This window comes from Acanthochromis polyacanthus, chromosome 16, assembly GCF_021347895.1.
Source record: "Acanthochromis polyacanthus isolate Apoly-LR-REF ecotype Palm Island chromosome 16, KAUST_Apoly_ChrSc, whole genome shotgun sequence".
NCBI classification, from domain to species: Eukaryota; Metazoa; Chordata; class Actinopteri; family Pomacentridae; genus Acanthochromis; species Acanthochromis polyacanthus.
In genome coordinates, this window is record NC_067128.1 from 17,473,609 (window position 1) to 17,500,755 (window position 27,147).

Genomic DNA, 27,147 nt, shown 5'->3' on the forward strand with positions numbered 1-27,147 from the left:
GACAACTAATTTTTTCTGCATTCACACAACTGAAAGTTTTTAGCTGATTTTTCTTCCTGCTTTTTCTGCAGCACACGTGTTGCTTTTAGCCTTTGTTATATTTTTAAATTCCTCATATTGGTTTTGGATTATAATTTGCTTCCAGGCACCCTCCTCATGCCTGCTATGTGTTCAGATCTTGTCCTTCAAGATCTCACGCAGGAACAGAGACAGGAGACGACATGTTTGGTTGTACCTGGACCGTATGGTTCAGAGCCTGGAGCCGACACAGGCCTTCTCAAAGTGCATAAAACACACTGTATTTGTGCTAAGCTAAGCTAAGCTAAGCTGATCATCCGCTCACTCCAGCCAGATAAGAAAGTATATTTCCCTATATCCATTGCTGAATCTCAGCAAACTAAAGTGCAAACACACTGTTCCTTTTCCATTGGAGTCAAACTGATCACATAGACAAACAAAGGAATGCAGAAACAGAGACTAACAGTCTTTGTCTTTGTATTCTGCTCCTTTTCTTGCACTATTTCTTGAAAATTTTCCCACTGCCAGATCAATCAAGGTTTCTTTCTGTCTGTCTGTCTGTCTGTCTGTCTGTCGTGCAGCACTGTGTGCAAAATGTCACATCTGTCCTTATTACGCTACATTTGAGGCAGTGTCACTGATTAATGCTTTATCTGGGCTGATAAGAGCAGTTCCACATTACTGGTTGACATAATTAGACTTGTCGTGACCTAATTTCATAACCTATTACCTATTTTGTAATCTGTGATAGAGAAGTGCCTCTTCAGTTGGTTAAAATATAAAACAAACAATTAATTGTAGAGACTGCAGTGACAACTTTCAGGCTGACATAAATTAAACTGAATTTCATATATTCATTCACCCCACAAGCCGTTAAAGCAGCATTTCTGTCATCACAGGACACAAAAACCATTCACTGAGGACTGGCCGAATATGATTAGATAGAAACATAATAAAACATGCATTCATTTTGCTTCACATCTTGAGAAATTCATCCAGACCTGGTTTGAACAAGAGGTTTGTCTCACTTCAACTACAGCTGAGAAAACAGAGTGAACTGGAGAGTCTCTATGTTGCTGTCATGCTGTCCAAACAACAACAAGCTATCATGTTGTAAAATATGCACTGGAAAAAAAAAGAACGATGAAGAAACATGCAATTAACCCGTTCTCTGCTCCTCTATCCATAGATGAAACCTCTCATATATATATGATACTGAAGTGCTAACGTGAGCGAAAACAAGACTGTAAACGTGAAACGGGATGGTTTACTCATCCTTAGGGCTGGACAGTACATCAGAATTTATTTTCAATCTTCAATCATTTGTGGCGTACTAAGGAACAGAACATTTCAGAGCAACACACAAAGATCCAAAGACCCTCTCTCAAAACTGCAAATTTGGTAAGACACCGTTTCAGGACCCCCCGATGAATCGCCCCCTTATTGCGGTGGAGGAGTTTGAGTGTCCCTGTGATCCCGGGAGCTATGCTGTCCGGGGCAATAGCCCCTGGTAGGGTCTCCCAAGGCAAATTGGTCCTGGGGGAGGGACCAGACAAAGAGTGATTCAGAAAACCCTGATGACAGCATTCATAAAGAAAGCCGCTACCTTGCCCGGACTAGGAAAACCGGGGCCTCTCCCTGGAGCCAGGTCTGGGAGGGGAGCTTGTCAGAGAGCACCTGGTGGCCGAGTCTTGGGGCCCTGTGGGGCTCAGTCGGACACAGCCCGAAGAAGTAACACCGTGTAACTTGGGCTTTTAGAACAATTCAACTTGGGCTTGTAACAAAGGATCTTAGAAAAACTGACTCTGAGAAGAATGCAACTAGATTCAAAAATTATTTAAGAACTACAACAGCGCAAATATTTTCTTGACAACTACGAGCTTTGACTCTTAGTGTTTTTACTTCGGCACATTTTTGCAGTGCAAACCTGCCAAAGTGCTTCTTGTCTCTGCGTTCCTGAACCAACTCATCCAGCAGACCATCACAGCTCCACATCCTGCAGTGGCCTCCTTCTCACTCCTACAAAGGCTACGCAAGTATCACTTTACTTCTGCTAAATGGGTGAATTTACAAATTATAATTGGTTTTCCAATTTTCAGAGTCATTCTAAATTCATCATCTTTTCTACCAACTGCTTCCAGTGACGATCACTGTTCATTAGTTTTTTTATCTGCATTTATTCATTCATTTATTCACTGTCTGTTTTTGTCATGTCATTGTTGTTTACTGTTTTTAGTTTTTTAGTATTAGTTAATAAATGTTTGTGTATAATTATCATCGGTTCTACAGTGTATTTCCTTGTTTTGGGAACTGCAGGTCAATGAAATCAGAGTTTACGACTTTCATAATGAGACTGATCAATTTCATTTTAATCAAAGTCTCTTTGAGACTTAGTTTAAATTGATCATTTGCTCAGACAAACTGAGGATGGTGGCCCTAAATAAATGAGTGCAATTTTAATCATAAATTGTAGTTTCTGCCATTTCTACACTTTCCGCTACACATTGCAATCATCATGTGGGGATTTTCTTTTTGACACATGCATGATGCACAGTTTGTTCTAAACTGAAACCCCAAAGCAATAAGACAGTCAGGTTTCTCTTGAATGGTTTCAGAATCATTTGAGAGCTGCTTTAGGACAGAAACAGTCCAATGCAGTGGACATCAGCTACACAGACCACTGGAAGTGTGTTTTTTTGACATTTAGGAACAAACTAAGATAAAATAATGTACACAAAAATTCTGAGAAATAGGATGGGAACGAGTGGAGATCAGGAGAAAGGGAATTTACAGTTCAGTAACATTTACAGCCACAACAGCTTCAATGATTCAGAGCAGGGAAGGAGTTAGAGAAGGACGTGTACACCCTGATAGCTGTAAATGAGTGAATTATGTGAAATTAGAGGCCTGCTGATAAGAGATCCATTGTGTAATACTTGGTAAAAAAATACTCGGTGAGTGACTGTTGGACTTTGTTCTCAGCTCTTTCCAGTGTATGAGTTTATCAGAGACACGAGCATTTTCAGCAGTCTCCTCTGACTTCAGCTGTCCTGCTGTGGGAAATAATAAACACCATTTAATAGGATAACTCTCATTTACTTTATTTTTAGTAAAGGTTGAGAATCTGTGAAGTTTTTTTGTTTTTTTTTTGCTGTTCTTTTGAAAAGGCAACCATGATCAGCCGCAACTTTAAGAACGTGTTGGTGGTCTCCATCGGGTTTCTGTCTCTGTTCACAGCATATGGAGGCCTGCAGAGTTTACAGGTAAGTGGAAGAATTGCATTCATTTATTTATTTATTGTTTAATGATAAAGACCTGCAGACCTTTTATGAAATGTATCTGCAAAATAGCAAATAATGTCATGCTAAAGATCTCATCTCAATATAATCTCATTACAATAACATTCAACTGCTGATTTAAATGCAATATGTTAAAAAGGGGGTTGCACAGTGAAGTAGTGGTTAGCACTTTCGCCTTGCAGCAAGAAGATCCCCGGTTCAAATCCCGGCCTGGGATCTTTCTGCATGGAGTTTGCATGTTCTTCCTGTGCATGTGTGGGTTTCCTCCGGGCACTCCGGCTTCCTCCTGCAGTCCAAAAATATGCTGAGGTTAATTGGTCACTCTAAATTGCTCGTAGGTGTGAATGTGAGTGTGATTGTTCATCTCTATATGTAGCCCTGCGACAGACTGGTGACCTGTCCAGGGTGTCCCCTGCCTTCGCCCGAGTCAGCTGGGATAGGCTCCAGCACCCCCCGTGACCCTAGTGAGGATAAAGTGGTGTATAGAGAATGGATGGATGTATGTTAAAAAGGTAGGAGCTAATATCCAGGAGCTTTAAGTAAAGTTAACATGTAAAGTTACTCAATAAGAGATTTTTTTTAATCACTGATGATGAGACAAAAGACCTAAAAATGTGCCTCATCTGATCATTACAGGTAACCAGGATTGGGTTACATTTTAGTTGTCAGACTTGCGTTACAATTTTATCAAATTACATTTATTTAAAATGTGTAATTAATCAGTTTTACTTAATTGTTAACCAAAGACAATAAGCACATGTAAAGATAATATTACAGAAGCATTGTAAAAAAAAAAGTTGAATGATAGTAACTAAATAAAATGAATAGAAAATGCCATGATATTGGTAATATTAAAGTAAATAAATAACTTTTATTAACAATAGCTGTGCTCACAATAGTATGAAACTGCTCTCAAGCACTGTATGTAGGGTACATTTTGGAGGAACACTTAGGAATATTTTCAGTTTCCCACTGAAAACATATGGGTGAACATTGTCGCGAATATCTCCCAAACCAAATACCATTTGGAAGTGTAATCTGCTGGAAATAATTTAACCACACTAAACATACCAATCTTGATTAGTTGGTGGACTTATTGGAAAGGCCGTGTGGATAGGGGATAGGTCCAAGTTTCATTCTTCTGCTGTGTTCACAAAAGAAGGTTTTTAAAAACCAGTCATCATGGACATTATCCCTGTTCCTAACCCTAACCCTACACTCCTTCGCTTCACTCTAACTCTAAATCCCCTCCTTGACACTTAAAGATAAACTAATTAGGAGAGGAGTACCCAGAAAGAAACCACACATGCACAGGGACAACATGCAAACTCCATATAGAAAGATCCTGGGAAAGCTGGGACGCAAGCCTGGGATCTTCTCGCTGCAAGGCGACAGCGCTACCCACTAGGCCACTATGCAACCCTAGTCTATAATATGATTTACAGATTTGCTTTTCAGTTTTAGAGCTCTACTTTGTTGCATTGGTTCTTTTGATGCACCCCTTTTCCCTTCTATTTAATAATTTATGCCACTGTGAAATTCTTGTTTTTGGTAGTTTGTGAAGATGAAGGGTTTTTGTAAAGTGTTTATTATTAAATCACTGAAGTGAAGTAAATATTCAAAATTAAATTTAAGTGCAATCCTGTGTGTTACTTTTGTTTTATTGAACTGTAATAACCATGAACTCGAATTACAATTACAATATTTGATGTAATTTAGGAATTGATTAAAGGTTCAGAGAGTTAAAATTAAATCCATTTGAGTTGGTATTGTAGTTTACAAAAGACAGAGAGACGGCAGGTTCCTACACATCTCCTAATGTAACAATTCTTCCGTTGCAGACTGAAGATAAACCTGATAATAGACATTGACCTAATAGACTTTGAATTTTTATGTGATCAATTATTAAGAAACTGAACTTGTCTCATATCTTTACACAGATATAATTGAGCTAAATCTGCTGGTAGATCATATTCAGAGCTGACATCAAACATAAAATGTCTTAGCTTCGCTTAGGTCAGTTTTGGTTCAGGGAAAGTCAAAACACTAATGCAACACTAATCATTCTTTACTGATTTTATCTTTCAAATTGGTGCAGTCTGCTTCCTAACCTTAACCCACTGGTGTAAAAGTAACTTAAAGCATCTTATCTTAAAGTGATCCTGACCAGCACTGTGTTCTAATGAACTCGTGGTTCTCGTCTCTGTGCAGAGCAGTCTGAATTCAGAGCAGGGGATGGGCGTGGCGTCTCTGAGCGTCATCTACGCCTCCATCATCGTGTCCTCCATGTTCCTGCCTCCCATCATGATCAAAAATCTGGGCTGTAAATGGACCATTGTTGTTTCCATGGCCTGCTACTTGTCCTACTCGTTTGGAAACCTCTACCCAGGATGGTAATCAATCAAGAAATCCAATAATCAGGCTTGAGGTGATTTTACTGTTGTTAGACATTTTTGATATTTTCAGTCCTGTTTATGGGCGACACGATAAGACTGTCTTTGATAACAGAATCAAATTACACAAATTGGATCCACATCTTTATTACCAAAAATATTTAAACTACCTGTATCTTCTTACTTCGAAAAATGTACTTACTTAAATATCTAATATGAAGGATAAGCTACTACCGATCTGCAGGATGAGGCACTTTTGGCCTCTTGAGCAGGCTTTAATGCAGCGACTCAAACAGTTGAAATAAATGTTTTTGTTTTTTGTTCGTTTTTTGTGCCTCAGTGCTTTGCAATTTCTGCATCAGTCAGAAGAAATTGCAGAAAATTTGTGGATTTGAAGCAGGATCACAATCATGTGATCATCAGCAGCCAGCTGATGTAGCGTTCACTTGTTGTTACAGTGACGCCGTGACGCTATCTCGCAATGATACAGAAAACACATCTGTGGATTCACACTATAAGCCGTATCACTGTCAAAATCAAATCATGTGGTCCTTGTGCCATTTTTGATCTTCCCTGAAGATTTCATCCAAATCCGTTTGTGTGTTTGTGAGTAATGTTGCGAACAGACAAAGAGACAGACAAACCACCCGCTGTTGTCACATCACTCCACCACATTCCTTGGTTAAAATAAAAAAATCAGGGGATCATGTAAGTTATAATACTCTTACTAGTGACAGTAAAAATATCTGCACTACACTTCATCGCACTCTTTTGAATAGTAATTGAGATATTTCATTCCTATTAGTCTCACAGCTAATCCTGGCTGAAGAGTGACGACTAACATTTCTATATTTGATCTTTTAAAAGCATTCCAAGGAAGCGACACAGCAGTAAAAGTAAAAACAGGTGCTAAGATGAATTTTGTCTTGCTCTCTCGCTCAGGTACACCCTCATTCCCACCTCAGTGATCCTGGGTTTGGGAGGCTCTCCTCTGTGGTCGGCTAAATGCACCTACCTCACCATCTGTGGGAACGTTCAGGCCGCCAAGGACGGCAAAAAGGGCGCTGATGTGATCAACCAATACTTCGGCATCTTCTTTTTCATCTTTCAGTCCTCTGGCGTGTGGGGAAACCTCATGTCGTCGCTGATATTTGGACAGGACAACCAAATAGGTAGGCAGAGCACTGAAACTGTATTGGGTTGAGGATGTGCTAGGAGCTGAGTGGCAAAGTGTTACAGTTTTTCCTCAGTTGATAAGACACTAAATACCATTCACTGCACTCAGCCGCCAACTGGCTGCACACATTTCTCAAAAACAGGACTCTGGCTGTCCAAATTTTGGACACTATTCATGGTTTGCACACAGTTTCCAAAAGTCTTGCACTCTTTTTTGCAAAAGACTGAACACGTTTTTTGCTCATTTGAAAACACTTTGTCACTCATAGCACACATATTTCTAAACGTGACCACTGGGAAGCAGAATTGGGACACTGTTCCAACACTGTTGTCACACTTAAGACACAACAGGTCAAAACTGAAAACACTTTAGCCAATGAAGTGCACACTATAAAACCTGCTGGGATGCAGAATTAGCTGTTCAGAATGCAAGCTGTTGTTGAGGTCAGCAGATGGTTAGGATGGTGCATAAAGCCAAAAGTTTCAGGTTGATTGTGGTTTACTTTACATGGTATGTAAATGTTGTTTGTCACTTTACTGACGTGTCTATACTGGAACAATTCAAGCAGTCAGAAAAGTTCTGAGAATACTGTAAACGGCAGTCATACTTTGGGAAAATCTCTTGCAGTCAGTGGTCTTGGCATGTGGTGATGTTTCTGTTGATGCATGTCAGGGCTGGATCAGACACACTTGGTCTTTAACTCCAGAGAAAACATCGCTTGTGATGTTGATGAGGTCCTGTGTTCTGACCAGGCTGAAAGAATTGATGCAGACGTGGTGTAAATATTTGCATACTGTACTGTGGACAATACAGTGCTGTATTTTTTTTGTCTAACATTATTTTTATTTTGAAATGTACAGTCAGGCATTGCAGTGTCCTCCTCGGATTATTTATAGGATGCATTTGTGTTTAAGTTGTCATTTTTGAGGACTAAATCATTTTATTACATTTCAGGTGAAAACACAGTGAGAGGAGTGTTTTGTATTGAGCAGTGCAGTGTCCTACTTTTGGTTCGTGTGTCTTAATTTTGAAAACAAAGTTTAGATTTTGACAACAAAGTGCTTTGTGAATTGTGTTCAAATAAAGAAAACAGTGTGCAGTGTGTTGGGAATTGTGTGCTATTTTCAGGAAGAGTGTCTTATCAACAAAGAAAACTGTAAAAAGAAGGAAACATATAGCAAAAATACTGTTGGATGCTGGTTTTTTTTTAGCAATTAACTATTTCTGATGATTTTCAATATCATTTATTATATGGGTTTGAATTTAGCTAAAGACTTTTTTATGTAAAGTATGTACAAACAAAACACACAAACACTATTGTTTTGGCTGCAGTACGCCTCATCGCTTTATTTTCTTGATGACGAGTTGCATTATTCTAATAAATTGCTTTTCTTCTTTTTCCCCTGACAGCTATCATCCCAGAGGAGCAGCTGCTGTCATGTGGAGCAGCTGACTGTGGCCTTAACATCTCTGGCAACAGCACCACCATCAAGCCTGAACAGAAACTCGTGTGGACGCTCGTCGGATGCTACATTGGTAGAGTTTACTGTGACTTTACAGACGGCAATTTTCAAGCTGAAAAGAGTAGCTTTGCAAAAGGACAAGAAGTCGGGAAATGATCTGTTTGCTAATGTGAAAAAATCTCATGAAAACTAGCTGCACATTCTCGCACTTTGTCCCCATTAATATATAATACTTTTGTACCTACAGCCCTGTTCAGACATGGGATATGGAAAGTTGGTGTTTCACAGTGACGGCATCATGTCATTCGGATATACACTACCATTCAAAAGTTTGGACTCACCCAGACAGTTTCATGTTTTCCATGAAAACTCACACTTTTATTCATTCAAGGGTTTTCTAATCATCTATTAGCCTTTTAGCACCATTAGCTAGCACAATGTAGCATTAGAACACAGGAGTGATGGTTGCTGGAAATGTTCGTCTGTACCTCTATGGAGATATTCCATTAAAAAGCAGCTGTTTCCAGGAAGAATAGTCATTTACCACATTAACAATGTCTCGACTGTATTTGTGATGAATTAAATGTTATCTTCATTGAAAAATGTATTTTCTTTCAGAAAATAAGGACATTTCTAAATGACCCCAAACTTTTGAACCGTAGTGTATGTCACATTCATATTACAGTTTTTATCAGTTGATAAGACACTGTTCCTGAAAAATAGCACACATTTCCCAACATATTGCACACTATTTTTTTTAACACAATTCACAAAGCACCGCACACTTCTGTCAAAATCGCATTTTATCATCAAATTTTGAAGTTCTCTCTGTGTTTTCACATGAAGTGTAAAAAAAATTATACAGTCATAAAAAAAAAATGACAACTTAAACACAAATGCATCCTATAAATGAATTAGATGGGGTCATTGCAGTCAGTGCCTGACTGTACATTTCAAAATAAAGGTAGACAAAAAAATACAGCCCTGTATTGTACACAGTACAGTATGCAAATATTTACACCACGTCTGCATCAATTCTTTCAACCTGGTCAGGACACAGGACCTCATCAACATCACAAGCGATGTTTTCTGTGGAAAGAAAGACCTAGTGTGTCTGATCCAGCCCTGACCCGCATCAACAGAAACATCACCACATGCCAAGACCACTGATTGCAAGAGACTTTCCCAAAGTATGGCTGCTGCTCATATACCTTCCACCTCCATGTAGAGAGAATTCTTCTATAGGATTCAGAGAATATGGAGGCAGAAAAACCACAATAACTTGAGGGTTCATATTGAAGCCTTTCATCCGACCACCAATCGTCCTCTGTGAAAACTAACATTGTCCCAGACAATAACAAAAACTGTGTATTCTTGCTAAACGCCCTGCTGCACCCATGTCAGTAGACCCTCACAAAGTCCGTCTAGGAAAGTCAACAAATGCTGGGTGTTCTATGGGCCCAGAACTGCATGCTTATTGCAGAACAGAGGGTTGCGTTGCCCCACGCTGACCTGGGACGTTGACTGTAGCCCATTGTCCAATGATGTTTCTCCCTCTTCTCCTCCTCTTGGCCAGGTTGAAACCAGCCTCATCCACATAGATGCATTCATGTGTATCATCAGAATCCAACTGAAAACTCTCTGGAACAAACGCACATGAAACAGAGAAAAAGTCAGTCCTGTAGACTTTCTGTAATTTCACTAGCACTTTGTGAACCAGAATTATACATAAGATTTTTTTTTTACAATATTCTCAGAACATTTCTGACTGCTTGTATAGACACATCAGTAAGTGACAAACAACATTTACCTACCATGTAAACTGGTCCAGGATCAGGTGCATGGGCAGATCCTGGTTCTGGTTCTGGTTCTGGTCGTGGTCTGGGTCGTCCACGTCCTCATCTTCCAATATGACCTCATCCACTCTGAACAGCTAATTCTGCATCCCAGCAGGTTTTAGAGTGTGCGCTTCATTGGCTAAAGTGTTTTCAGCTTTGACCTGCTGTGTCTTAATTGTGACAGCAGTGTTGGACCAGTGTCCCAATTCTGCTTCCCAGTGGTCACTTTTAGAAAAATGTGTGCGATGAGTGAAAAAGTGTGTTCAAATGAGCAAAAAACGTGTTCAGTCTTTTGAAAATAGTGCAAGAGTTTTGGAAACTGTGCAAACCATGAATAGTGTCCAAAATTTGGACAGCCATAGTCCTGTTTTTGAGAAATGTGTGCAGTCAGTTGTTGACTGTGTGCAGTGAATGGAAGTTATTGTTTTATCGAGAAAAACTGTAATATGTGGAAACAGCCATCTCTGCATCACTTTATAGAACTCAGACTAGGTTGCTTGTACATTCGTATCTTTTAATGTCGTGAGATGCAGTTTACACTTGAGTTGTGTTGAACGTGATGCAGAAATATTCACTGTCACAACTTTTACAGAAAAGTGAGCACGATCCTCGCTGAGACGTGAAGCCGATACCTTCACATGCTGTCAGATTAACAGATAGGAGTGCATGTCTGAAAGAGGCTTATCTGTGCCATGTTGCAGGTGTGGGTGTGCTGGCCATGATCATCGTAGCCGTGTTTCTGGACAACATTGACCGGGATCAGGCCAACCAGTTTCGTGGGAACAGAGAGCCGTTCTGTCACACATTTCTGGCCACATTCAGGATCCTGAAGGACTGGAGGTTGTTGACGCTCATCCCTCTCACCATGTACAGCGGCTTTGAGCAGAGCTTCCTTTCTGGGGAGTACACTAAGGTGAGAAGAGCTCCAAAAAATTAATCAGAGACCATGTTCGCCATATTTTAGTGACAGTAAATGAGATAAAACATACACAGTAGTGCTTAGGAATATAATGCATTTCTACACATTTTAATTCTTTGTTCAGCTGACCACTAGAGGGCAGAGAAAGTCTTTAACAAACTGACAAACATACATCCATCCATCCATTCTCTATACACTGCTTTATCCTCACTAGGGTCGCGGGGGGTGCTGGAGCCTATCTCAACTGACTCGGGTGAAGGCAGGGGACACCCTGGACAGGTCACCAGTCTGTCACAGGACTACATATACAGACAAACAGTCATACTCACTTTCATACCTATGGGCAATTTAGAGTGACCAATTAACCTCAGCATATTTAACCACGCCTGACGTACATGTCAGCGGGGTTACAGCATTCGCTTCGGTATCTGGCTGGCTGGGTAAGTATGTGTGTATGTCCGTTCAGATATCTCTGCAAATGCTGAAGTCAGGATGATCAAACTTGGCACTGAAGATCGGTCTAAGGTCCCATGCTCAGTTGTGGAGTTAGAGGTCAACAGATCAAGGTCCAGGTCACAGGGGTCACTAAAAGCTACATGTGTGACGGTAGGGGCTGCACAGTGGCAGCCAGAAGATGGCGCGGTTCTGCCATCTACTGAGGGCTTGTCTAGTTTTGGACTGTGGGAGGAAGCCGGAGTGCCCGGAGAAAACCCACGCATGCACAGGGAGAACATGCAAACTCCATGCAGAAAGATCCGAGGCCCACCCCAGGATTTGAACTGGGGATCTTCTTGCTGCAAGGCAAAAGTGCTAAGCATTACCCTACTGTGCAGCCCCCACTGGCAAACATGAACCCCTTAAATATTGTCAAGCTGTTCTATGATTAGCAAGCATTGACACAAAGTAAAATATTTTGTTTTGAGATCAAGTCAGTCAGAATTCAATATATTCTCTCCTTTAGCTGAGAAAAATACCTGAATCTTTTGGTGTCACATGATCTTCTTCTGTTTCAGTTTCAATAACTGTTTAATAATGATTTATTGTGTTTCTTTACAGAACTATGTGACTTGTGCTTTGGGAATCCATTATGTTGGCTTTGTGATGATGTGTTTTGGAGCATCCACCTCCGTTTGTTCTTTTCTGTTTGGGAGACTTGCTCAGTACACTGGGAGAGCTACACTCTTCTGTCTTGGTAAAAATCTCTTTCAGAGTTATTCAAGCGCTGTATGAATGATCACTTTTAAAGAAGATCATTATTTTACTATTTGTTTTACAGCTGCAGTTGCCAACCTTTCCTGTGTAATCGCTCTCTTGTTGTGGAGACCTCACCCTGACGAGCTGCCAGTCTTTTTTGTGTTTCCTGCTCTGTGGGGTATGGCAGACGCTATCTGGCAAACTCAGACCAATGGTAAGAAAATCCAGTCAGGTCCATGATAGAGTGCAGTACTCCGCCAAGGCTGCTCATTCCTCTATATGGCATTGTCAGAAATGCAGCATTTGCTTATTAGTTATTGATGATTAGAAATCATGACAATATAGAGTGTGACCCTTTAATATAGATGTACCCACAAGCAAAATGACCTTCTGCTAAGCACAGGCATGTGTTATACATGTTTACGTTGTGTACAGATACTAAATCGCGTGACCTAAATATGTAGAGGGTGGCGGGAATTGATGGGACTTGGAAACACCCCCACAATGTAAGCAACTGTTCCTTGTATCACTTCCAACTGATAAGTCCTGATAAGTCCGCAGTGGTGGATTTGTAGTAGGATCACAATGATGTGATCGTCAGCAGGCAGCTGATGTAGTGTTCACTTGTTGTCATAGTTACAGTGACACTGTGCTGCTATCTCACAATGATATGGAAATCTTTAAGAAATCTGTGGATCCAGACTATAAGCCGCATCACTGCTAAAACCAAATCAATTGGTCCTTGTGTCATTTCTGAGCTTCCCTGAAAATTTCATCCAAATCCGTCAGTCCGTTTTTGAGTAATGTTGCACACAGACAGACAGACAGACAGACAGACGCCAATTGTCACATAACTCCTTGGTGGAGTAACAAACACAACAGTGGAGATGATATAATGTATCCTGATAATAATAAGATTGCAATGAAATTTATGAAAATTCATAGTAGTGCTGAGCGATTCATCAATTTTAAATCAAAATCACTCCTTGAAACTATGCAATTACAAAATTGCTAATCTAACGTTATTTAAAACTTACAGATTCAAACTTTAAACCGCCATTTACCCTTTGCAAAATCATATTGTAAATCAGTTATAATCAAAATAGTAAATGGTAAATGGTCTGTATTTATATGGCGCTTTTACTGTACCTGAAACGATACCCAAAGCGCTTTACATTATACTTCACATTCACCCATTCACACACAGATGGCGGAAGCTGCCATGCAAGGTAGTAGTAACCGTTATATAATAATATAATCGTTTCATTCAGCTCCTCAGTGTGCTCCAACCATGCTGGCAAAGATGGAAATGTGGCGAGCTATTACAGTTTATCTTCAGGGGAACATGAATGTTAATATCTGTACTTAAAATAATTGGCACAGAGATTTATAAACCAAATCATTTAAAGATTCTGATAGTGCTAGAGAAAATTACGGGGATCACCAGAGTCATTAGGGTTCATCCTCTGAATACCAGCGACTGAACTGATTTCTATGATTTGGTCTCGATTAAGGTGTTGGACAGAATAACCAACTTTACCATCCTTTGAGCCATAACACAAGTTTAGCTAAAAATAATTTGCACATAGAGCAATGAAAACTGAATCATCTCCTTAAAAACTAAGCCATCAGCTGATGGTGACTATGAAAAGTGACTGAAAGCTCAGGAAAAAGCCAGCGAGTGGCATTTATCATGGAGATTATTTTTGGCCATTACCGCTACTTCTCTCAAAAATAATCAAGATTTCAATTATATTTGCAGATATTCATACTAGTGCTGCTATGGTTGATCATCAATATTAAATTAATCACCAGCTATTTTAATAATCGATTAACTGGTTTGAAAAATAAAAAAATAAGTCTAAATTCTCTGATTCCAGTGTCTTAAATATGTATATTTTCTGGTCTCTTTCCTCTTCTATGACAGTAAACTGAATATTTTTTGGTTTGTTGACAAAACACACTTGAGGATGTCATCTCGGCTTTGGAGAACACACATTTTTTCACCAATTTCTGACATTTTACAGAAAAAATAACTAATCAACTATCCTCAAAGATAAACAATCAACATGTAAACAATCATTACTTGTATTTGTAATTCTAACTCCCTAGAGGACAAAACTGATTTTCTTCTCTATGGATCTTTCCTCAACAAATATCAAACTCACATCAGCAAATCTAAAACTGAAATTTACACGTGTACTCCATACTTCCTTGAAGATAAACCATTTTAATTCTGCGTACCATAATCTTTAGTGGGAGGAAAATCATTAAATCCACACTGTTGCTTTGTCTCTTCATTATTGTGATTGTAAAATAGTTTAATGATCACACATGATACAAATGTTTATGAGTGTTGGACCTCATTAATCTAAGTTATGTTGATGTCTTGCAGCTCTTTATGGCGTCCTCTTCCCGCAGGACAAAGAGGCTGCATTTTCCAACTACAAGATGTGGGAGTCGCTTGGTTTCGTGATCGCCTTCGCCTACAGCACCTTCCTGTGTCTGGAATACAAACTGTACATCCTGCTGGCTGTTCTAGTGCTGACGGTCGTCACTTACCCCATAGTGGAGTACTACGAACACAAGCATCCCACAAAGCCCATTGAACAGACGACCTACCAGAGTCACAAAGAAACCACTGAAACAGATGAGAACACAATCATTTGTCAGACAGAAATATAAGAGACTTTTTGTGCTTGTTTTGTTTTTAAATCTCAGTCTGGCCTTCAAACTGCTAATCAGGTGTCTGGCGCCGAATGTTCAAATGACATAAATGTCACATTAAATAAATACATGATGAGAATGAAGGATAGATTTTAAAGGGACAATAAGGAGTCTGGTGACTTCTGTCAAACTTTACTTGACACAGACTTTATCTTTTATTCGTACTGCCTGCAGAAAGCTGAGGCTAGCCTTGTAGCGCTTAAATATTTTGTTATGTGAGCCCTGTTGATGTTGTAGATCATGTGTTGGGAAAACTGGGACTTCACAGTCTCACTAAGTAAATGTTGTTGTAACAAATAATCTTGTCCACTCGATTTTATTGCTACTTTTATTGTCAGTGTGGTATCTGATCTGTTACATGTATTACTTAATAAGTTAGTAGACTGGAATCTAGAGAGAGAGAAACAACGACATCAGTAAGGACTGTTGTATCTGGATGTGATTGATTTTTAAGGCACCAGATATTCTCTGATTATAAAACAGCATTACTTCCCTATTTTCTGTTTCTGTTTCAAATGTTACTCTACCAAAACGCTTATCAGCTCCTCTCCTGTGGAACCTGCTCCCAGTTTGGGTTCAGGAGGCAGACACCCTCTCTATTTTGAAGACAAGGCTTAAAACCTTCCTTTTTGACAATCTTATAGTCAGGGCTGACTTGGGCGACCCTGAGGGGGTCAGCTGGAGTCTTCCTCTTGGACATCCCTTAGTTCTGCTGCTACAGGCCTAGGCTGCTGGAGGACCTCTCTTGATGCACTGAGCCTTTCTCTATCTACCTTTATATTGAATATATGCACCGATATTGCTTTACACTCACTCTGTTTCCCCTTGTGTTCTTTCTCCAAGTGTCCCTGGTCCCAGAGCTGGATGCTTCTGATCTGTGGTTGCTGTCCCATCATGTCCACTGTGGGATTCTGCTGCTGACCTTCCTCCAGCCCACTGCTTCCAGCTGCCCATTTCCACCAATCTGCTCTGCATCGCCCTTACTATACTTGATATGATCATCTACACACTGTTTGTATTTTACTACCAGCTATATATGTAGGATATTTAATGTCGGAGCTGTACACCGTAACAGTAAACTATGAATCAGTTTCAATGTTAGCTTCTACTTTGTATGTATCATCTAGCATATGATACATGGATTCAGTTGTGTTATATGTTTCTTGTCCCTCCCCTTCTCTACCTCTCTAGCCCCTCTCAGCCTGCCTGGCCAGCAGGCAGATGGGTGCTCCCACATATAGAGCCGGGTTCTGCTCAAGGTGTTTTCCCTGTTAAAAGGGTGTTTTTGTTGCCACCTTTGGGCTTGCTCTGCGGGTCAGGCATATGGGTTCTGTAAAACTTCTCGAGACAATTTGACTGTAATTGGCTCTATATAAATAAAACTGAATTACTGTACATCGTGTATATAATTGAAATCTCATGTTAATCTTCACAGTTGAAAACTGCAGAATTAAATGAATGAATACTTCAAGCACTCTGTCAAAGGCGTCTTGTTCAGCTTTTACACATTAGTTTAACACGTTGGTGACTCATGAGATGACAATGACAACAACCATAGCAGGAACAAGAAAGGTTTTTGGATTTTTTTGATTGGATTTTTTTAAAAGTTTATTTTAAACATTTCAACATGAAAAGAAAACAGCAAAAGACAATGAATAACTTGGTCAAAAAACAGCGCGAAGAAGCTGAAGATGATCTAATCCCACCCCTTCTTACACAAATGATCGTAACTTGCTGGAAACCAGGATTTGCATCGAAGCAGTAACCAGGGATACTGTGTAGATGGAGAAGCATATGATTCTTAATTTCTTTTAAAAAGAAATTTAATGTTATAGTAATTTGGTTAAATTAACAGTATAAATAGGCCAGAAGATGCAGGGGTGTGTCTTGGGAAATTAGGTTCCTTATAAAGTCCCATAGCAGAATAATAGTAAAAGGCGAGTTTACAATAATCAGGATGGTGTAGTCGAAAACTTTTTAATGGCATCTTGAAAACCTCCTGAAACCACAAAAATTCATGTGTAATTTATCTTTCTACAGCACCTTATGGTCAGATCAATTCCCAAATAACATCTCATCTCATAACACTTATAAGGTAACATAACATACAAGGTGAAGACGATGTGAATAGTCACCTAACTTTAAATGTGTTTTCAATGCTATTCATTTACTTGATGCCAAATTTTGGGAGTTATATTAATGATTAGAGAGGCCACTTTCTGTGGCATCAGTACACACAATAATGCCTCTACTGCAAATCGTGACACCGCTGTGAGAATGCGAAAAGGAAAAATGTTCATAGTTAAACACTTAATATGACAAAAAAATCTTTTTGACTTCAGGGAGGAGATCAAACTTTTACTGACAGTAAAATCAAAATATCTGTATTGGAGCTCATAACTCAGCCTGAGGACAGCCACTTTGTAACAAATGATTTAACTGCGGCTGATAAACTGTGATTTGATTTGACAGCTGACCTGTCTGAGGTGAAGAAAATACCGTGTGACTCGCTGATCCTGTCTCCATCTCTTAATGTACAATGACAAGAAGTTAATGGAGTTATTGCTGTGTTGTGTGTAAATGAAGCAGCTGTCTCTCTTTAGAGTTGCTCATATGGATCCTGCTGCTGTCTGATGCTGTAAGCGGGTAATAAACTCAGAGAAAGACTCTTACAAACAGCTGGAAACAACAAACTAAACATTGCCAAAACCTGATAAGTTAATGTTATCTCAGTCGGGCTTTCAACATTCTGTCATCATCGCAGTGAAGTTACAATTTTAGCAGCAGTTCAGTCTGTGAAACGTGTAATTATAGAAGTGAATGAGGCAAAAACAAAACTTCAGCTTAACACAATAGGTCAAATCTGTCAAAAAAATAAAAGAAAAAATTAAATTGAGTGTAAAAAAGCGGTAAAAAACAGTTTGTTTGAATTTACTGAAAGTGTTGTTGTCTCTCCTTTGGGTCTTCACTTTATATTCTAGCCAAGTACACTCAACAAAAATATAAACGCAACACTTTTGTTTTTGCTCCCATTTTTTTATGAGATGAACTCAAAGATCTAAAACTTTTTCCACATACACAATATCACCTTTTCTCTCAAATATTGTTCACAAATCTGTCTAAATCTGTGACAGTGAGCACTTCTCCTTTGCTGAGATAATCCATCCCACCTCACAGGTGTGCCATATCAAGATGCTGATTAGACACCATGATTAGTGCACAGGTGTGCCTTAGACTGCCCACAATAAAGAAATGGTGATATTGTGTATGTGGAAAAAGTTTTAGATCTTTGAGTTCATCTCAGAAAAAAATGAGAGCAAAAACAAAAGTGTTGGATTTATATTTTTGTTGAGTGTAGATTTTTAATACTTAGTGGTTTTCTAAAGAAAAAAAAGTCTGCAAAACATATAAAATTGATAAAAAGCACAGCAAACTTGTTTTTGCATTATATCTGAAACAACATGCTTTACTTCAATAGGGATCAACTATTAATGTCCACGTCCCAAATCTGTATTTTCACTCATGGTAATTTGTTCTCCCGTCACATCGACCATAAAACTGCAATTACTTTTTATTCATTTGAGGAAAAAAATTTTTTTATAGGTATTTGCTGTTATTTCAAAGAAAAAAATTTGTATGTTAAGGACTGGAAAATGTCAATTAAGTTTAATATGTAGACAAAGAATTAAAATAATAAATGCTGTTATTGTACAGATATTCCATGTGTTAGTAAATTGCGGAAATCATGTAGTTAAATCAGAGAAAATTATTTTTTACTGTATCTAATGAGTAAAACATCATTGTAGAGACATTTGCTGCGATTCCCAATGTTTTTACCTTTTTTACATATAACACAATATTCCATCTAATATTCTGATGCCTTTTTGATCAAACAGAAGTACTGACACCTGAGGTTTAAGTAAAGATGACTCTGTCACGGCAGTGAAATAAAACAATCATATCTCAGGTAAAGCTCTTCTCCCCTCATTAGCTTCTGTTTCCACCACATTTACGATGCAGCCACTTCTTGAACCGGTCGTATCGGCTGTAAAATGAACAACTGGTTCTGGCAAATTAAAGAAAAGAAGAAAACGGGCGTCATAATTTCAGGGGAATGAAGAACGTACAGGGACGACAGTCTGCATTTCAAATGGTGCTTTTATTGCAATGTGTTGCATTCCCACATTCATAGATGTTATAGATTTGTTAGTCAAAGCATCATTTCCTCAAGGTTGGCATCCTCACCTTGGAAAAAAAAAGCAGAGGGATCAAATGCACGAGGTGTTTGTGTTTTGAGTGTAGTAGAGAAGTGTGTGTGTGTAAACTTGAGCAGCCACGAACATATGAATGAACAAACCTCCGAATTTAGACTTCCAGTAGATGCAAATAAAGTTTTTTCTTTTTTTAAATTGTCAAACAAAAAAAAAAAAGTTTTGTTTGTCTGTGAGCCTACAGGGCTGTCACTCCCTGCAGGGACTGGACCCGGCCTGAGACTGATTGTCTACAACATTCCAAAGAAAAGGTAGATTTCTTTATATTCATGTTACACACCTGAACAGGGGGGGTTGAGGGGTGTTAAAAGAGACAGAGAAAAAGAGAAAATATAACATGCATAAAATTCTCCCAGATGAACATTGTCACTCATATTGTCTTGTAATAGCTGCTCCGATGCCTCTTTAAAAACAAACTTTACATGAGTGTAATATACAAAACTGGACAAAAATGAGTAAAATGTATAATATATATTTATATATATATTTATTTATATTAATTTGTACAAGGGAGACAGTGGAACCTTGGTCTTTCTGGGTTTTTTTTTCTCAAATTCTTCAGAGAAAGCATTACCGCCGCCAAAAACAACACAAAGTGGTGAGTAAATAAGAAGCCTTCTTTGAAAAATCTCTGAACCATATCAACTTCAGTCCCAGTAAGGCTGCACTTACAATACAACTGATCCTGTGGCAACTGTTACACTGAGCTGAAATTACATTTTGAACACCTGCATTAGGAATGAGTTGGACTTAAAAACCACGGAGTGTCTCGGTGGCGCAAAAAATACCATTCTGGACCAACGACAAGCGAGAATATATAACCTGCTTTGCCAGGAGGAACACAATGTAAGCATCAGAGCTTTTCCATCCCCAAAAGATGGCAACCCGCTCCAGTCATTAGCCCGATCCCGGTATGAGCACGCCACTGAAAACTCCACAAACAGGCAAAGTGAGACAAGACGAGCAAAACAAGGACGACGTGCAACACAAGCTGGCGTGTTGTCATCTATGTCAGTGCACTGCGAGATAGTGGAGGTGAAGTCTCACACGACTAACACAAAGCGAGCGTCCGCCATGGTTTGAGGAAAAAAAAAAAAGCGAACGCAGAGCAGCTACAGAGCAAAGTGTTGCTGAAACGGTCGTGAGCAGGAATGTTCTGAGAGTTCGAGCTGAGGGTTTCAACAGTTTGCCCGGCGTCGGCCGACAGCGCGGGCAAAGGAGGGGAGGGTGTCACCTGAAGAGCGTTAGCATAGTATTTATACTGAGGATTGTAAGTTAGAGAAAGACAGAGAGAAGAATACATTACAAAGAAGTACAATTTTTAGTCATGGTTTGGATCATGGGTATCCACTAAAGTCGAGTTCTTCATAAAGAACCTGAGCAATTCATTTATTTCAAATTAAACTACTAAAACTATCATTTTCCTGGTACATTCAGGGGATGTTACTTAGTCTGTCTCCAAATACTGATCCGATTGAGACAGTTTCTGATGGCCTTTTCACTCCAAGTAAATCCGATATAAAGTGCAAAATTAGATTGTATTTGCAAATTCCTGGAATAATTTGATTAATCTTCTATGTGTGTAAAAAAGTCATTTATACAGTAAACTTTTTTTTATAAAGGTGAAAAAAGGTTTAAAAAAAACCCTGGTTAACAAGGTTATTATCGTTAAACAGCAAAGGAGCAGTCTTTACTGCAGAAAGTATATACACGAGGCACCTCAAGTTTGGTATAAAGTATTCTGTTAATGGAAAAAAAAAGTGTGTTTTTTTCTCTCCTAAGAATGAGATTAAAAGCTGAGAAAGGTCATCAGAGATCGACAGGAACAATCCCACTGTGGGGCTTTTTTGTTGCGGTGTTGCCTATGAAAGTGTTGCTCCAGTGTTAATTCTACATATCCAAGTCAACGTGAGGAAATGCTTGTTTCAGTAAGGTGCATAGCTAACGGTTGCAATGTTTTCTGTTTGTTTTTTTCTTCTTCTTCCTGTAAACGAGTGATAGCACTTGGGGCTAAAAAAGACCTCACTGGCAAAGTGGAGACGTCTCTAAACTGACCTAACTTTGGGACATCACACAGATTGTTTGCTGATAGGCCACTTTAAAGGACAGACAGTGTCTAGAGAAAGAAACGAGTCAGGAAGGACAAACATGCAAAAACAGTGAGCAGCAGCAGCAGAACATCGCCGTGTGAGAGATCAGCAAAGGGCCGCTACATTATGTCTTGTCCAGTGATGATGAGGTTTGCATATGATATCCATCAAACATCTTGAAGCTTTGGTCATTTACTACCGACGAATGCAAAAAGGCTACATCAGTCAGGCAGTTAGAAAATAAAACAAAGCCCGCTCATATACACAACAACCAGGTAATGCTTCTCCATAAAACCAAGGCTCCACTCTCCCAGATCTGCTTAAACCTTTTGACAACAGAGAAAATTAAATAATATGGCCTTTATTGAAAAAAAAAAAACCCAAAAAAACAATTAACCCGTACAAAAAGCCAGTCCACACTGCTTCTCTCTCAGTAAAATCACATTCAGCAGTCGCTAAACCATTCTCTGGCATAGTTATCTGAAACACCCACAGGTACTGTGCAGGGTCTAAAGAGTAAAAGAAGAAAAGAATCAAAAAGGACATCTTCGACTTTTCCATCTTAGAGAACACCAGATATACAGTATTAATCACTTACACACATACAGACGCACTCACTGATAGTCAAATACATACATACATCATCAGAAAAATAAAAAAAGTAGAAAATCAAAACATGAAATAAAAACATGACGGAGGCGAGTAGTTATTTACCACAAACTCGGAGCACTACTTTTTTGTTGATTCTGAACAAATACATATTCACATTTCTCTGTTATATACATTATGTTAACATCTCGAAACAAATGTTATAAAAGAACCTAACCTGGTACCTGTTCGTTGTAGTGATGTAGGAGGGACTGTCGCTTCCATTGAATGGCTGTTGCATAAAAAAAAAAAATCTTACATATGCATTGCTTGTATTTGGCATGTTGTTGCAGGGTAAGCTGACAGTTGCTGATGAGTTTCTGCATTTAACGGGGTTGGAGAGGAAACCACTTCCATAGGAATGCCTATTCCACGCAGTAAAGTGAGAGGAAGAGGTGGGGTGTCAATACTGTATGTGTGAAATCATCACAAAAAGAAGAGGAGGCTGACGGAAAACCTTCCAAAAATACATTCGTCCACTTTGTGCAACTTCTGTCTGTGTATTTAAAGGGACCAAACAGTGGCACAGGAGCGTCTGACTGCTGCGCTCACACTGAAAACAGGATCGAGCTCGCAGAGAGGCCGCAACTGAGGGAACATGAGTGGAGATTTCTCTATTTTCTCATTTACCGATGTCTGTCCATCCGTTCTCTATACACCGGTTAATCCTCATTAGGGTCATGGGGGGCTGGAGTCTATCCCAGCTGGCTTAGGGTGAAGGCAGGGACACCAGCTATCACAGGGCTACAAACAATCACTCTCACATTCACACCTACGGGCAATTTAGAATCACCAGTTAACCTCGGTATGTTTTTGGACTGTGCGAGGAAGTCGAAGTACCCGGTACATGCATGCAAACGCCATGCACAAAGATCCCGGAAAGACCGGGACACCAACCGGGGATTTTCTAGATGCAAGGCAAAAGTGCTAACCACTGATCCACTGTGCGGCCCATTTACTGATTTCTCTTTCTGTTATTCCAGTTAAGTGCAAAATGGGGCAGAAATTAAGTGCTGGAGATCAAGGGCTTCACAGTTGGGAATCAAACAGTTTTGTTGTTCCTTGTTGTTGAACAGGCCGAGAGTCAGGATTTGAACAAATCAATAGAGGCCTGTAGCTGTGCAGGTTTAATAAAAACAGCTGATTATTCTCAGTTTGCTAATAAATTACTGTCCTGAACTGTTCAGAGCTTTTTTGCCGATCCATAATTAAAGAGTAGTAACAAAATCTCAGTTTCGAAGTAGAAAATTCGAAGTTACTTGCAGGTCAAAGTGAAAGTGAAAGGAAGTCAATGCGCCACAGACAACTTAAAATGACCAACTAATTTGATTAGCAGCTATTTGTTCAGGTCAGTTATCAAGCAAAAAACACACAAATGTGCTGGTTTTAGCCTCACCGGTGAGGATGTTTTTGTTGCTTTACAAAAAAATTATGTAAAATATGACTTTGGGTTTTGATGATGATGATAAATTTGAACTATTTTCAAAAATTGCCCAGACAAGACAGTTATTTTTTTTCTTGTCTTTTTCTCTTTAGAACCCAAGACATGCCAGGCAGCCAACAATGTCAAATCTAGAACATGCAACACTGGCAAAAGGTCAAATTTAGCCGGTGAAAGCGGGTTTTAGGATAACGCAGAAAAATGTACAAGGCTTCCCTGACACTTGGTTGCAGACGATTACACACTGTGGAGCCCTGCAGTCATTAAACCATCGATCAAACGAGCTGTTCACAGTGTGAAAACAGTCGAAGGTAAAGATCAGCAGACAGGAGTCCTGTCTGTAAGAGTTTAAAGATTGCGTCTGTTCCTGGGCCACTCTTTGGATACACAGTGTATAGATCTGCACATTTCTAAACCCACACAGAGCATCACAGCTGAGCACAAAGTGGTTCTGGCATCGTACAACACTGGAGGTGGGTGGAATGTTGACCTTGCATACTATCCCTCTATATCTGAGTAACGTTGCATACGGTGAAGTATCTCTGTAAAAACAGTACACAGGAAAGCCCTATTCCATAGAAATAGCATCAGACTCTATGCTGTTGACCTAATGTGAGTGATAAGTTAGGTAGTCCAAAAAACCCATTTAGAAGGGGTGATGAAACGTCCTAATATCTAAATGCGAGGTCTGCGATGTGTGCAAAACCCTCTCCACAGATTCCACTAGTCTCAGGAAGGAACAGAAACCATGAACCACCACCAAGGACTCGCACAGGACTGCTTCAATCAGGTAACATCGGATGCTGTGCTGGAGCACAGACTTGGTTGTTAGAAATCACTGGATGCTCCCTGATAAAGACCAGTAAAACCACTATGATTTCTGTCCTTTCAGATGATGTCTAGTATCCTACAACTGAAGCCTCTAGGTGGGGCGTGTCAGACTAATTTAGGATTTGCATTAAAACAGGCCTAACTCAGAGACTGAGTGGACATCTTCACAATAATTTAGTCATGTAAAGAGCATTCAGAGGCAAAGTCTCAGCAACGGTTTCCTTCTTGTTTTCTACTGAAGTAGCGCAATTTCTAGGTGTATGAAAAAGTGATTTTTCTTTTTTTTTGAAAGGTCTCTTATCGCTTAGAGAGACAGTGTCTGACTGAGCAACAGTAGTCAACAGAAAACTGTAAGTGTATGTAGCCAGCGGAGTGAAGTCTTCGTCAGGGAACCAGAGGTGTAGGGAGAAGAGGGTTGAATCCCAAAACAAATAATCCTCAATGGGAACAACACTGATCAAACAGGTTTGCAGGAGGTGAGGAGAAAATGAAAGGAACTGGTGGTGTTTTCTGGTGACTCAACCCTTCCTGTTTTGATTCAAATTCATGACACCTTTAAATTAATTATCCATCACATCTTTGTTAGGAACTTCTATTACTAAAGCCTCTACTTAAATGTCATTATATAGGAACAATACCCAAAAGCACGTCGTTTGCTGTGACTGCAGGTACAATGTCAATGCGGTTCGGTACCGTTAGCATCAGCAGAGCTACGCAGTCTCAGCAAAGAACCACGCCTAAGGTATCATTATGCTCTTTTATACAATGGTTACAAACACATTTACTGTCTGAAAAGTCTTTTGAAAGTATTGTACATACATAAGAATAAAAAAGAGGAGAAAGCAAAAAAAGATGGCTAACTAGCTCCCTGGTTACCACAAGAGAAAGCAAAGCAATCAAACCCATATTTTTTTCAGAAAGTGTGGCTGCATGTGGCGCTGGCTGGGACACCAACAGGAGCAAGATTTAGCTATTTAAAAAAAAAAAAAAAAAAAAAATCAATCGCTTCAAATTTTTCACATTTTAGAAGCTGGAATCCTCCGCCACTTCAACATGTTGCGGTATTACAATATTATGATGCCAAAAAAAGAATCTCCATAAACCATGAGCTGACATTTTTAGAACAGTTTTCAAAAAAAGGAAACTACAAAAACCTGGATCGAATCACATTATACATAGCTTTGCTGTTCTGAGTAATCAATTAATTACACTTTTTTTGAAAGGAAAGCAGTTACAATAGAAGAGTGAGCTCATCCCCAAGTCTTTGTCCTTCTGTACTGTACAATACTACCCGCCTGCATGGTGCACATGGCAAACAACACTGATAGGCCGAGAGATAGCATGAAAGATACACAGAGAGAGAGAGAGAGAACCCAACAGGGCTCTGTATTCACAGCTGCTGAGGTGAGGGGTAAAATGTGACGGACAGACAGTTAAATAATCATAACAGTCTTTTTTATACTTTGAAAAAAAAATAAAAATAAAACCTCCTCCCAGGGGGAGAAAGACACGTAAGTTCCAAACTGAGCAGCATCCCGTCTGTCTCCCATCCATCCATCCATCCATCCATCCTGGCTGTTGTCAAAGCTTGTTCTGATGATCATGAAGATGATGATGATGATGACGGTGAGAGCAGAAGATTTTAAACAAACAAAAAACATTTCAACCCAAAAAACAAACAAACAAAGAATAACAGAAGACGTAATAGAATAATATGTAGAAGAAGAAGCAGAGCTTGGGAAAAACTCAAACTTCCACCAGGCACTGTAGCTGATAGAGAGAAACAGTCACAGAACCAGCTGATACTGAGCTTCTATCCCACAATGCCACAGAGGTCTGAAACCTTAACATTCCCACATCGCTGAGAGACAGGTAGAGGAAAACCAAAACCAAAAATAAAAGCCAGAGGTGCTGCAGTGTGGGATACTCCCACACTTCAACGCTGAGCCCAGCTGTATACTGGAACTCATGCTCCCAAGATGCACTGCTGCTGCGACGACCAGACAGAAACTGTCCGATCAGAAAAAAACAAAACAAAAACAAAACAAAACACAGAAGGAGGCCGGCCCTGATTTGACAGTGACGACAACTTGGCAAATCTACAATTATGTTGCAGTTGTTTTCTTGGGTCAGGAAGCAGGAAGTAGGTCACCAAGGAATGAGCAGCAAGACAACACTGCCTTTAATAGGCTGAGGCAGACAGACAGGTTGTCAGACAGATTAGACAGGCAGGTTTAAATACACTGCTGCTCCTTCTGACTTGCGTCTTTTCTTAAAGTACTGGGCGGTAAAACAACCAGCCTCGAATCCCCCCCGCACAGAAGTGGTTAGGCTGCGTAACTCCACCGACAGCCGGACCTCTCTGAGCCTACTCTGTGGCCGTCCAAACATCCATCCTTCCATCCATCCAACCATCCATCCAAAAGGTGAGACAGAGACAGCAATGGGTCTGGTGCACCGACCTCCGAGGAGGAGGCGTAGAAGTGAGAAGTAGAGGGAGGAGGAGAGCTGAGGGAGTGGGGCGTCACTCTGTGAGCAGCTGCTGGAGGAGGCTCTTCTGCTGGGCCTGGTTGTTCTGGGAGCCCTGCGGTCCGGGGCCCTTCTGGGAGGCCGCGGCTCCGATAGAGCCCTGGTTCAGGTAAGAGTCACTGCCCACGAGGTTCACTGTGCACTGGACGTCCGCAAACACCTGAACCTGCTGCACCTACATTAAACACAAGCAGAAATGATACATGGACTCTCCCACAAGTTTGTTACAGCAGACTTTTGGCTGCATCGTTAAATTACTACAACCAACACTCACTTTCCTCTCCTGTCTACAGAGCTGAGTCTCGGTTA

At 39.9% G+C, this 27,147-nt stretch overlaps 2 protein-coding genes across 9 annotated transcripts in view; one reads left to right on the forward strand and one right to left on the reverse strand.

Moving 5' to 3' along the window:
- LOC110945855 (protein unc-93 homolog A-like) overlaps nt 1–16,499 on the forward strand; it is a 31,529-nt gene extending 15,030 nt beyond the window's left edge. The window contains exons 1-9 of one of the 8 annotated variants that reach the window (XM_051960778.1): nt 1,527–2,079; nt 3,186–3,281; nt 5,529–5,710; nt 6,653–6,882; nt 8,298–8,423; nt 10,890–11,101; nt 12,164–12,299; nt 12,384–12,515; nt 14,697–16,499. In XM_051960778.1, the coding sequence (XP_051816738.1) occupies nt 3,192–3,281; nt 5,529–5,710; nt 6,653–6,882; nt 8,298–8,423; nt 10,890–11,101; nt 12,164–12,299; nt 12,384–12,515; nt 14,697–14,986 (1,398 nt within the window). In that variant the 5' untranslated portion in view covers nt 1,527–2,079; nt 3,186–3,191 and the 3' untranslated portion in view covers nt 14,987–16,499. Of the gene's footprint in view, nt 1–1,526; nt 2,080–2,612; nt 3,282–5,528; nt 5,711–6,652; nt 6,883–8,297; nt 8,424–10,889; nt 11,102–12,163; nt 12,300–12,383; nt 12,516–14,696 lie in introns of those variants that run through there. The other 7 variants (XM_051960783.1, XM_051960782.1, XM_051960780.1 and 4 more) reach the window with 7 other exon arrangements.
- Nucleotides 16,500–19,168: 2,669 nt separating this feature from the next.
- The window catches only part of ncoa1 (nuclear receptor coactivator 1), a 60,382-nt gene continuing 52,403 nt past the window's right edge, over nt 19,169–27,147 (reverse strand). The window contains 1 exon segment of the mRNA XM_051960768.1: nt 19,169–27,013. Within this exon segment, the coding sequence (XP_051816728.1) occupies nt 26,834–27,013 (180 nt within the window). The 3' untranslated portion in view covers nt 19,169–26,833.